A 13,021-nucleotide genomic window follows, 5' to 3' on the forward strand; every position below is an offset into this window, starting at 1 on the left:
TCTGACACATCCCCAGAGCTCCAAGGAGCTGGATCTCTGCTATTCCTTCAAGTATTGCTCCAGCATGGATGGAGAATTTAATAGTACTCTGGATGGAGACATCAATCACCTCTCCTCTTCATCCCTTCCCAAATAGGTGCTGCTGTGGCTGCTGGCAGGCAATTATTACTTCCCCACGGCTCCTCAAACTGTATCTGTCACCAGTGGAGCGGCGCACTGACACCTTCCTCTAGTATCTTCCTCTAGTATCTTAGGTGCCTTGTGCTTAGGTGCAGAGGGGTACGATGCTCTCTCTGCTCTCCTCCCACAGGGACTGCTTCATGCTCTGCTTCCTGAACAGTGCCACCAGCTTCGTGGCTGGCTTTGCCATTTTCTCCGTGCTGGGCTTCATGGCTCGAGAGCAGGGTGTGCCCATCGCAGAAGTGGCTGAATCAGGTGGGTTTTCCCGGGAGGCTTCAGAGCCTGAGGAGGGCAGTGGGGGCCTTTTAGAAGTGAAAGCCAGCACGGAGGGAGCCCATGGTCATGCTACTGTCTGTTGCCAGGTCCTGGGCTGGCTTTCATAGCATACCCCACAGCAGTAACGATGATGCCCGTGTCTCAGCTCTGGTCCTGCCTCTTCTTCCTCATGCTGATCTTCTTGGGACTGGACAGCCAGGTACAGCAAATAGCTTCTCCATGTCTAACTCCCAGAATACTTGTAACCACACTGAGCACCTCCTGACAGCCATGGCAAAGGACGAGGTGGTGTGTGCTTTGCTAATACCTCACATACATCCCCACACTGGCCACAGCACTTCCACGCTGTGGGTGCTCAGAGCCACGGCCAGTGGCTACGTGTGGTGGCATCCTTCTCCTCAAAGGATAGGCTGTCCCAGCTACATCCCCAGCTACAAAGGGGAATGGTGCTGTTTTCCACTGCTTGCATCTCACTGGAGCAATCCCCTGTGTGCTCCCCTCAGCACTGGGCCCGTCTCTTACCTTCCTGTACCCTTGGTACCACAGGAGGAAAACCCAGTGGGGCAGTGTGCAGTCTCTGTGTGCTGGTTGGAGGGGACAGGGGGGTGTCCCAGCATGGCTGCCAGGCAGGGCGCTCTGCTCAGGCTCCACTTTGCAGCACCTCAACCCCTGAACATGAAGAACGAGGTCTCACACCTCCATTTCTCATGTGTCCTGGCTCCCTGTGCTTCACAGAGGCAAGGGGAGCTCCCTTCTGTCCCAGCGCTTGCTGGTGCCATCTCAGATGCTTCCTCACCCTGCTCAAGGGCAGCATCTGCATGTGCCTGGGGAAGGAGAGACACTGGGCTTTCTGACCTGCCTTCTCCTGCAGTTCGTCTGTGTGGAAAGCATGGTGACAGCTCTCATTGACATGTTCCCGGCCGTGTTTCGGAAGAAGGGGCGTCGGGAGCTGCTGATCCTGACCATCGCAGTCATTTGCTACCTGCTGGGCCTGCTGCTGGTCACTGAGGTAAGAAAGGTGGAGCTGGGTTACAACAAAGCACCAGAAGCCCTGCTAGACTGCTCTGGAGGAGCACTTAGAGGCAGCAGGCTTGTCTTTGATGCTGTTATTTATCCTTAATTTCCGATGCATTAGCTGGTGTCTCTCCCAGCCAGTGTGATGCTCCTACACCAATACAGAGCCACAGAGCCCAGCCTGACACAGCGACAGTCCTGCAGCCCCGCGAGGCTGCCTGACGCACAGCCCTGTGCAAATACCAGCTTGCTAAAATGAGCACTGTTCACGTGTAGAGGCTGATCAGCAGGCGTTTGCTGGCTACTTTCCACAAGGAACAGGGCAGCAGGAGGGAAGGATGGGGTAATGGCTGCATCACCCCCTTTCCTGGGCCAGGGGAGAGCCTGTCATCCCAGGACCAGAGGCAGCAGAGTCGTGTTGATGCAGTGTTGATGCTACGGACGTGGTGTTTGTCCACAAAATGTGGTGCTGTGCTGTGCCTGCACACCACACGCGTGGGCAGGGGGCTCAGCCCTCCTCTGCGCTGTCCCCACCCGCTGTGTGGTGACAGCTAATTCCTGCTAAGCCTCTTAGCCACCGCTGAGCGATCCTCCAACGGGATCCTGGCTCAGGATTTGCTGAAGGCAGCTCCCACTGTGATCAAGAGAGCTTGGACTGTGAAGCTGGGTTCAGGGATCCCACGGCTTTTGTCTGCCCCCTCGCACCAAAGTGCCTACGCCCACCGCTGCAGGACATCGCCCCACATGTGGTGGGATGAAGGGTTCACTCTCCTGCTGTTGAGTCCTTCAGCACTGTTGGAAACATCTGCTCGATTTCTAACAGAGCAGCTTTCTCTTTGAGAAAACACATGAAAATATGAGGGAGGAGTCCACTGAGCTGCCTCAGAGGTAGCCGACAGCAAGTGAGAAGGCTCAGCCCGTGGGCAGGGGCAGCAGGGGAGGGGTGTGCTTCTGTCATCGTGCTGCTTGGACCTTGAGCAATGCATAAAGATGAATAGAGATAAAATACGGTATCTGAATATCCTAATCCTCCAGATCCCAATTTCTTAGGTACAGAGATTTGCATTTTGGAATGATGCTGGTCGCTTGCTATGTGGTTAATAAACAAACAAACCAAACCAAAATGAAACAAAACCAACAACAAAATGTTTTCCACTCCTGTGGGCATAGAAACCTGACACGACTCCCTCTTCTCTCCCTCTTTCACAGGGTGGGATGTACATCTTCCAGCTCTTTGATTACTACGCTGCCAGTGGCACCTGCCTGCTCTTCGTGGCCATTTTTGAAGTCATCTGTGTAGGATGGGTGTACGGTAAGTGGAAGACAAAAGCCTGTGTTGCTCCATCTCAAGGCAAGGACTGGGAGTAAAGAAGTGGAGGTGGATAGAAAAGATCCATCCACTCCCTTAGGGGGCAAAGAAATGCTGCAATGACCCTCTTTTTTGTCTGTTTTCCAGTGTTTCCTTACAACATTTTTTAGCTGCTCCACATTTGGAGTAGGAATTTTCCGTCTCTGAAGCTTCCTCATCTTGTGTATCTTTTCTTCTCTTCCCAGCTGTCCTTTGAGGTAGAAAATCAGTTGCAGAGGAGTGACTGCTGCTCTTCAGCCTCTGTCTCTGTCTCCCTATCCTGGGCCTTTGGTCTAGTCCTGCTGGTTCATTTCACACCAAGTGCTGGCATGCCAACTTGCTATGTGTCACATCTGTGACGATGCATGGTTTTTGTTTGCACAGGCTGTGATGGCATTCGTAGAAGCATGTGGGACTTGGCTCTCAGGGAGCTGTAACTAGACCATGCAGGAGCAGGATTAGGCTGAGCTCCATGAACTATCAGAAGGAAACCAAGGGCAGGCTTCTGCAGGCACAAGCACCATACCATATCTCTTTTGATGGCCAGAAGCCTGTGCTTAGGAAAGAGTATAGCTGTGGAGTTTTCCAACAGGAAATGATTCTTTCTGGGAATATTCTTCCAGCTTCTAACAACTACTGCCTCGGGGATTGTTAGAACCAGAAGTAAAATCTTTCTATTTATTTCACTTCTGTGATTTTTTTCCAGTTGGGTCAGACAAGCATTAATCATCCACAAAACCCCATAGCAAGGAGCTCTATGGCTTGGTGTGGTGTTGCATGAGGAGTCACTAGCTTTTGCTTGTTTTGAATCTGCCACCTGCTAGTTTTATTTGGTGCCACCTGGGTCTTACTTTAGAAGAGACAGTGAACAGTCAGTCCGTCTTTGCCCTCTTCGCCACCTGCAGCTTTACCGAGGTTGCAGTAGCTGTAGCTGAGTAGCTGATGAAGTTCTCCAAACAAAACAGTTCGCGTTCTCCAAACACTTTATGTACAGCAATAGCCAATTTCTTGTCTGGATGGGCTCCCCTCTAGCTGAAATGCGAGCAGGTCCAGCTGCTTGTGCTTGACCTCCAAGGGATGCAAGAAAGGCAGGTCTGTAGGAGAGATTATTCCAGTGAGATGTCCTACAGGGGAAGCTCACCTGAGGGCTTGCAGTGCCAGGTCCCGGCCAGCTTTAAATTTAGAGTCAACTTCTACACATCCCCCATGGGATTTCCAGGGAGAAGGAGACATTCCTGCCCATGCATGACAGGGCTCCACTATCAGCACACTGAGTTATGTGAAACTTACAGTGCAGTTTGTGCATCCTGCCGCCCCGCTCCTCATGGAAAGTAGCCATCACACAGGCCTGGTTCTGGGCTGAGACACAGTCGGCAGGCTGAGGTGGGCCATCTTAGTGGAAAAGATGTGCCTAGTGCCAGCCACTGCTTTTTTCCCTGCCTCAGATTTGGCAGGACCGAGCCTCTTGCTTACACTGTGAAGAATTACAGCGTTTCTGCTAACACAAATATGCGCTCCGAGTTTCCCCTCTCCCAGCACATACGCCAGCCACCCACCGCTTGGCAGCTTCCCTCTGCTGCCAGGCAGATGCTCTTGCTGAGATCTGAGGCTTTCCTCACGTATCACCCTCTGCCCATGCAAGGATCTCAGGCATCCCACCTGCAGTGAGGTGCTGGAGGTGGTTTGGTTTCCCCCCCACACCTCTGTCCCTTCCGTTTTGGGAGAGCCAGCCTTCATACAAGCAAGCACACTTTTTGCATGCTGGGGTTTGCAGCATGATACCATGGAAATGTGACGTGGAGAGGACGTTTTCCAGGCAGTCACAGTGTGCACATTAGGATCAGCAGGAGAAAGGGAGGGCCTCCATCGCTACAAGAGAGATGGGGCTGAAACTAAAAGGACTGTTTACAAAGCTAGAGCAAACTGAGGACAGCAGGTACCTGTGGGTGGCCCCAGGGTGAATCTGTGCCCTGCTGGCATAAATCTTTCTCTGTCTTTTTACTCACATGCAGTGTGGCTACCAATAGCAGCAGGCTCCTCCTGGCTGGATCCTGCCCATTGGGCTTGCACTTGCTGGGCGTGCTTTATCCTCTCAGGTGCACCTGCTACAGGCAGCCTTACATGTTTATTTATGGACAGCAAGGGCTCCTTAAAAGCACCTGATACCCAAAGGGCGTGTTGTTCCTGCAGTGCCCCAACACCTCTGCTGCTGGCTTTGCGCACAGGTTTGGTGCAGGGGTGGGCGCTGCAGGTTTGGGACAGCGAGGGAGCAGATACAAGATTAGCTTTATGGTATGGAGCCAAGGACATCACCTATTGACATCCTGTGCATGAAATTTGATACACAGGAATGCAAATAAATGTAGCTTTGGATAAAAGATTTAAAAGGGGGGACTTTTTTTGTATGTTCCAAACTAAAAATTTGAACAGATTGTATTGAGAAATATTTCCCAGAACATATTATTGATCTATGAAACTCACCATTTCTGGATGTGGAAGAAAAAAAAATCTTAGTCTCTTTCAGTTTGGGTATCACTTGCAGTTGTTATAAGCTACTTAAAATGAGAAGGGTTCCACAAGGACAAAATATAAGGATATAAACAAATCTACAGTTGGGTTAATATGAAATTTATTCCAACAAATTTATGTAGCAAAATAAAATGAGTTGCCAGGAAGACTGCAGCATCTGTGAAAGCATGTAGGACTGGTCAGCAGAAGAGAAGTGATACCGGTGTGCACGGACAGCTGCCCTGAGCCTGCACAGCAGCTCCCTTGTCTTGGAATAATGGGGATAACAGCAAACATCTTTGTTCAATCCAGCAGCAGTATCTTTGAGGAGGCTTAAGGATTCCCCTTCTGGAGCTTTATCTAATCCTGGGAAGGAAGCGGGACTGCACATGGCCTCCAGCTTCTAGTTTGCTCAAAAAGCCAATGCTGAGTGACTTCTTAAGCTTGATTACCTCTTCATGTGCCTGTGAGATGCAGAACATGTAAAACCTCCTGTTCATATACTCTCTGAGGCCATTCTTGTCAGGGCCCTTTGTCTTTCACCACTTCACCCCCTGACTGCCACAGTGGCCGTGGAAACACAGGACCTGATGGCTATACTACAGGGAATAGGGATAAGGACGGGTGGAGGCACACAGCAGCTAGTGGTGTAAGGCTTGTGTGGTTTCCTTGGTGGGGAATGGATGTCTGTGTGTCTTTCTTTTGGTCCGACACCTTTGTGTTTCCTGGATCACTCTGTCTCTTTCACTAGCTCCAAATTTGCAGTGGAACTGACTTCAGCCACCAATGTAAATGAATTTATCCGTCGTGTCTCTGACATCACAGTGTGTTTCTGTGGAAACACTGTGTGGTATAAAAGACTGCACTGTGCTCAGACTGTAAACTGCAAGTCGGATCATTTATCATGCTTTCCTTTTTTTCCACCCTGTGGAAGATTTCAGTTTTTTGGCAGAACACGTGTTTATACCATCTCCCTTTCATCCCCAGTATATTTTCAGAAATGCTATCTGAAGCCTCATGGGATTTACCGCTTGGAAGTTTTAGGGTTCTGTTCTCTGATGTAGGCTGTGCTCCCACACGAGCCTGCGAGTCCCCTGATATGCCACAGCTTGTTTTTGCTCGAGGCTACTTGTTAACTTGCCAACTCAAGATGGGAGCCATGAGGTATTCGAAGAACCTGCTCCTCCCCATCCTAAGTACTTCAAAAGGCTGGTTTTAAGAGGGCTTTCCTGCAAACATTAGTCATGGGATACAGAAAATTACACAAAGAATTACAGAAAAGAAAAGCATACATAATGTGCTTTTGTAGAACTCACATAAAGGAATCATAATACTGGGGCTTAATTCTAGGACAGAAAACCCAAAATAAACCCCAGCAAACCCTAAGCACTTGCAGGTGTGGCAAGTCCTCTGGGTATATTTTTCACAGCCTTCTGCTGTCAAGATGCAAAGAAGCATGGTCTCACCACACTTGTATGTGGGAAATGTGGCATGGCCATGAGTTCAAACAACCCTAAAGGCAGAAGCCTTTCTTTATCAGCTAAGCACTGTGATAAAACATCAGTAAGATAAATGTTATTTCATCCCAGAGATACTTAAGTGGTAACCCTTTCTCTGGAGAGGTTAGCTCGAGCATTTTGTCTCATATTGTTACCCTATTTAATCTAAGGCTGTCTCACGTAGTACTTCTAGTAGTTAGGAAGATGATAGGGCATCTTATGAATGACTTTTTGATTCTTCTTCCTTTTGCTTCTCTTTTTGGCCAATGTAAGGATCTTACACCTTGAAGACATCCTAGCCTACAAGGTCTGCTGAAATCCATTTGCATTGTGTTTTTTCCTCTGCATACTATTGCATACATATTCAATTTATGCTTTGGGTTGGGAAGAGTTAATGGACAGGGTATTATCAGTTGAAGGACTTTTAGATGATCTTTAGAGGTATATTCCTCTATGTTGCATCCAAAGGTTCAGTTGGGTGAACTATTATGGACAACGTAATCTAGCGAGTGAAGCTAAGGAGAGAAATAAGAGATCAGACACCCACAGTATAACTCAAAGCTTTCCAAAAAGTTATGGCTGAAGTTAAAAACTTCCCTCTGCATTTAGCCACAGATGGGCTTTCTGGATGCCAGCAAAGCTTGTCAACTGTTATTTCACTAGGAGAGCTATGTGTTTTGCCAGGAAGAGATACTGAGGACAGAGAAGGTTGGGATCTGAAGCGAGTAGTGATTGAAGGGAAGAGCAATGATCTCACCTCCTCACCTCTGACTTTGTCTCCATGCTGGCCGGTGGTGAAGGAGCCAACCGCTTCTACGACAACATTGAGGACATGATTGGTTTCCGGCCGTGGCCCCTGATCAAGATATGCTGGCTGGTCATCACCCCGGGCTTGTGCTTGGTGAGTATGTGCAAGTACCACAACACGACATGTTATTCTGGGTCCCTGCATTCTCTGTTTGTTTTCAAGGTGCTGTGTAATTTTATCAAACCACTATGGAGAAGCACAAGCTTATCCATAGCTGAGGTGGCAACTTGTTTCCTTTGTAAAGCTTTATCTTTTGCCTGGAAAATTAATTAAGCCTGAAGAGCCATTTGTTTACTGCGCAGGCAAAAGAAAATGCACACTCAAAGTTTGAAGAGGTTTGGTCAAATTTTGAATAAAAAGCTGGTGAGTATTACCCTATTCTGAAATACTCACTTCAGCCTGTGTTCCTGTGACCTCCAATGACTCAGAAATGTGTTTTTATGGCCATTTGCTTTCCATATTATTAAATATCTTTGAAAACTTCTGTGACAACTGTGTTTTAAAATCAAGGAAACCCTAAGTCAGACAAGTTCTTGCCTGTTTTATGTCCAGTTTTGCTCCACCGGTGTTTACATGTTTTCTGAGGCAAATTCTGCTCCTGTGCTTGATCTTGTGAGCTGCTTTCTTTGACCTCAGTGGGAACATAGACAAGACATATACCCACGGATTACAAAATATTTCTGGTCCCTTGTCCTTGGACTCCACGAGGAGTTGAATATTGGGGGAATCTTCAAAGCAAGCCTGATCCAGCCCAAATAATCTGAGAGCTCTGTGGCCAGAGACCCCCTAGAGGTATCAATCTGGGCCCACACAGTACTTCTGGAGGGCTTCTGAGGTGGACAACAACAATTCCTGACCTTGATATGACTAATATGCTGTCTCAGTGTTCATGGACTCAGAGTTGCTGCCAGCCTCGCATAGGTTGCACACAGGGAGCCTGAAGGCTTTGCACTGCAGAGAGGCCTGGACCTGGCTGTGAGCTGACCCCACGTGCAGTCAGCAGGCACCAAGCCCTGCCTTGCTGCAGCTAGCAATGTCTGTGCCAGGTCATGCAAGGCAGCACACTTATTGCCACCTGGCACTTGTAGGGTGACCAGACTGCTGTCTGGCTGTGTTCCCTATCCTTGGGCTATGTCTGTTCTCTGCTCCTCAGGCTGTCTTCCTGTTCTCCCTCATCAAGTACACACCCCTGAAGTACAACAACACCTACGTGTACCCAACCTGGGGCTACGTGCTGGGCTGGATGATGGCACTCTCCTCCATGGTCTGCATTCCTCTCTATGCCATCTTCATCCTCCTGAGAACCAAGGGACCTCTGAAGCAGGTACTGAGATGGTGGTCGCTGGGTGAATTGCTGCTGCTTCCCCATGATGGCGCATGGCAAGGGCACCAGGGAAGATGCACTTAGCACATTTCTCCACGGAGAAGGTGGCTTTTCCCCAGAGTGTCCTATAGCTATTGCTGGCAACTTGTGGGGCTTGGAGGGTCTCTCTTGGAGGGTCCTCTTCCTTTACAGACTCACACTAGTGCATGCCTGGTACAAAACCAGGATCTGTTTTGCCTTTACTTCTCATCCCTTCCCCTGCTCCCCTTTTAGTGCTGGGCAAGAGCTGTGTTATTTTCTCTGAAGAAATTGCACACGGGCTATTGAAGAGGAGATGCTCACAGATCTGTAGAGGTCTGCCCTATGCCATGGCCAAGCCTGCTCTCTTTCACTGTAGACCCCTTGGCCTCATGCTAGGAAGACTGTCTAGAAGTCGTGGCTGGCACCATGTCTGACTCCCCACAGCTCAGAACTTTTACATGTCTGTATAAGGACGTGGAGATGTCTGTGAAGTAATTGCCCAAATGTCCTGCTCGCTAAATAGGTAATATTTCTCACCTGTTGCAAAGTGCTTTGAGCCTTTGGGCTGAAATGCAGCTGTAAGTGGTGCTAATGCTTATGTTACAGCACATCCAAGGAATTGATTTGGCCAATTTCAGACTGAGGGTTTTTCTATTTGCCCTGGTTTGAATTATATTAGCTGTAATTTCTAGGGACTTTTCAGTTACATTATTATGAAGAAACTTTCGAGGATGTGCTTGAGGCATGCACGAAGGAATCAGCTGCCAAGCTCGGGCTGATTCAGGGGAGAATCAAAGCCAACTGCATGACACCTCCCAGAATATTTGCTCCTGTTTTGTAAACAAGTTTTCTCAAAATATACCTGTTCCATTTTTCCAGTCACGCCCCACAAATGTATTGAATTAATTTCCCGATACAGCTGCTTCCAGGTACGGTTCCTGTTAACTGAATACTGCAAACCTTTCACTGAAAGCAAGCATTTAATTGGTAATTATGATCAGTTGCTGCAACAAACTGATTCCCCTTGTTACACTTGACTGATCAAGAAACACAAATGTTGTTTCTTAATGTGTCTGATTAAGACAGCTCAAGTCCCAAGCACTGAAAACTTGCAATGAGCTGCTGATAGAGTAGCTCCAGGCCAAGGCTGGTTTCATAAATCATGGGGCAAATACTTCTGAATAAATGACTGAAATCCTGAATCCTGGCAGGCACTTCACAGTGAGTGGAAGCACTGAAATTAATCAAATGGGTCATGGATGAGTTGCCTGCTCTCCTTTTGATGTGCTTTGCAAGGAAGGAGAGTACCGTGGCCTGAACAGCTCACGAAGGGACAAGTAGCTGTGGCTGTGGGTACTCAGCAGGGACATCATATCCCAGCCCCCACCAAACTCAAAGGGAAGCAGGGCTACTCGGCATAGGGAAACAATATTGGGCTTTACTCTTTCTTTTCTTTTCTTTTCTTTTCTTTTCTTTTCTTTTCTTTTCTTTTCTTTTCTTTTCTTTTCTTTTCTTTTCTTTTCTTTTCTTTTCTTTTCTTTTCTTTTCTTTCTTTTCTTTTTTTTTTTTTTTTCCCTGTGGCCATAGAAAAATGTCTGTGGGGTAATAACTAGCACCTTTCTGCCAACAAGTACATCTGTGAGGCCCTGTATGTCAGGTGTCAGTCCACAGGATGGGTCTGAGCCCAGGGGTGGAATATTTTTTGCTGCAAGCAGCTAAAGAAAGCCTTCCCTCCTTCCTCCCCCATCCATGGCCATGCAGCAGGAGAGGAGTGGGAGCTGCATGCATTAGCTCTCCGGATGCCTTTGCCCCCAGCAGTGGTTGCAGATCACTGTTTGGTGTCACTTTGTTTATCAGCTCAATTAACAGAGACTTCCCCTCCGCAGCGGCTCGTGCAGCTGATTTCCCCAGCAGAGGACCTGCCACAGGTGAAGAAGCACACAGCGTGTCTGCCCGAACTGGAGCGCAAGGAGCAGTCCCCTCCAGTCCGGGAGGTGCTCAGCATCACAGAGAGAGAAACGCACTTCTGAGGCACCGGGGATGTCGGCTTCGTGCTCCGGATTGATTCGCTCTCTCTCCTTCCTGAAGTAGTTTCTTTTCTCTCCTGGGCTCTTCCCTTCTCTCCTTCACGTCTGAGACACCAGGGACATCTCTCCTTCCAGCTTCAGGACACCCCACGGACAACTCTCCCTGCTGGCAGCTGGGCAGGGAGCAACACGCTTTTGTCAGAGGTGTCCTCCAGTACTGACACTGGCTGGGGCGGAAATAAATGTAAAAAAAAGTAATATGTTAACAAAAAAAAAAAAAGGAAAGAAAAGAAAAGAAAAAAAAATGAAGCAATGATGTTGGGAGGAGGAAAGGAAACCACAGTGGTGAGAGAGAGCAGAGAATAAAGGTGTGCAGGAGCAAAGTTAGGGATGCAAAGGCACAAAACGATGGGGCGTTAGCACAGGAAATAAGTGAGTGGGCTCAGAAGTACATAAGAAGCGTGAGGATGACAAAGGAAAGTGTATTGCTAGGTCACCTACATAGGAGGGAGAGGGAGCCAGTAATGTATCACAGGCAATGATGAAAGGAGGCTGCAGTGTGAGCAGTTACAGCCTCGGCTCTTGCTGAAAGGGACAAGTGACAGGGCGCTGGATGCAACCACAGTTACTGATGATGGATCTCATGGCAGGTGCAGGGTGGGAAGGGGATGAGGGATAGCTATCCAGGGGATGTGCTCTCAGTCAAACCCACATGGCCCAGTGAACATGCACCTGAGAGTGAAACAGCTGAGTCTTAGTTCTCTCAGAAAAATCATGGAGCGAAGGCAAAGTCTCAGAGCAGTTTGGTTAAAAATGAGCTGCAGCACAACAGAGAGAAATGAGACCCCAGGGACTGCACGCCCACAAATTTAACTGCACTGCTGGGGCATCTTATAGAGGAATTAATTGAAGGAGTTGATGGGCCTGATTCTGCGCTGCAGAGCAGCTTTGGGGCGAGGGTGGGAGAAGGATTGTGCTGTCTCGGCTCTACTGGTGACCACTCAGGGGAAAAGGCAGGCAAAATTGGGCACAACAGTCATAAACTCAGGCAAGATAAAGGGATAATTAATAAATAAATGGGTTCATTGGCAGCAGATTGTGTTGAAATAACGGTGTCTCATTGCACGGGTGGTCGTGAATGGGAGAGATTTCACAGGGATGCAGCGTTCGGTGCGGTGCCACACAGCCCTGTCCTGCAGAGGCTGGGACATCACACGCGTGGCCCTAACGCTTGGTGCCAAAACCCACCTGAATGCCTATCAGGATTTCACGGTTAAAACCAGAGGAAAAGCCAGCAGCAGGATCTCCCTGGGAGCCTTACTGTAATCCAGGGCATGCACGGTCATGTGGAGCTGTCTTGCAATAGTGCCGTATCGCACCTTGCAGGAGAATTGCCATTAAAGAGAATCACGGGTGCCACAGGCTCCTTTCTCTTGTTCCACCTTCCAAGTAATTGCTTGTCCCCATGCTGTGTGGAGATAAACTGCCAGCACTAAAAGTAAGTGGGAAAATCAGGCCTCATCTGTGCCGCGCAGTACCTTTTCCAATTGCTATGGGAACCTTATCTTTTGCACTCTTCTGTGAGTTTAACTGGTGAATTAGCATAGGGCAATTTTTTCCCCATTTAATTTCCTTTCCTATAAAAAACTAAAAACCATCAGTGAAATGAACACTGAAAGTCAAGTATCAAATTTTTTACCTCTCTAGGATGTTATCATTTGATTGGAGACGATTTGCTGTAGAAGGTAGAGATAGCTGGCAAACCTCTTTCTTGTTCGCTACAAAGGAGCGCAGCACCACATAAGGCACCATTTACTTTATTTTATTTTTTAAGAGCTAAATGTCACTTTGCTGTAATAGTCCTGGGAAGAGCTTAAAATCCACAGGCTTGCAGCCATGCCCTACGGTAAGCATTTTGACGTTTTCCCCCTCCCTTCCAGCAGTGCTGCTCACAGTTTGGTGGGGTGAGCCACCCTGCAGCAGGTCCCTACCTGCAGCCGGAGCAAAAACTGGTGG

General features: G+C 48.4%; 1 protein-coding gene across 1 annotated transcript in view; it reads left to right on the top strand.

Annotated features, from left to right (window-relative positions):
• LOC309878138 (sodium- and chloride-dependent betaine transporter-like) overlaps window positions 1-12,063 on the top strand; it is a 32,060-nt gene extending 19,997 nt beyond the window's left edge. The window contains exons 9-15 of the mRNA XM_082760338.1: window positions 311-435; window positions 543-655; window positions 1,328-1,465; window positions 2,680-2,782; window positions 7,626-7,726; window positions 8,787-8,957; window positions 10,865-12,063. Of these exons, the coding sequence (XP_082616464.1) occupies window positions 311-435; window positions 543-655; window positions 1,328-1,465; window positions 2,680-2,782; window positions 7,626-7,726; window positions 8,787-8,957; window positions 10,865-11,008 (895 nt within the window). The 3' untranslated portion in view covers window positions 11,009-12,063. The remainder of the gene's footprint in view (window positions 1-310; window positions 436-542; window positions 656-1,327; window positions 1,466-2,679; window positions 2,783-7,625; window positions 7,727-8,786; window positions 8,958-10,864) is intronic.
• The last annotated feature ends 958 nt before the right edge of the window (window positions 12,064-13,021 follow it).

This window comes from Aythya marila, assembly GCF_965140915.1.
Source record: "Aythya marila genome assembly, chromosome: 1".
Taxonomy (NCBI): Eukaryota; Metazoa; Chordata; class Aves; order Anseriformes; family Anatidae; genus Aythya; species Aythya marila.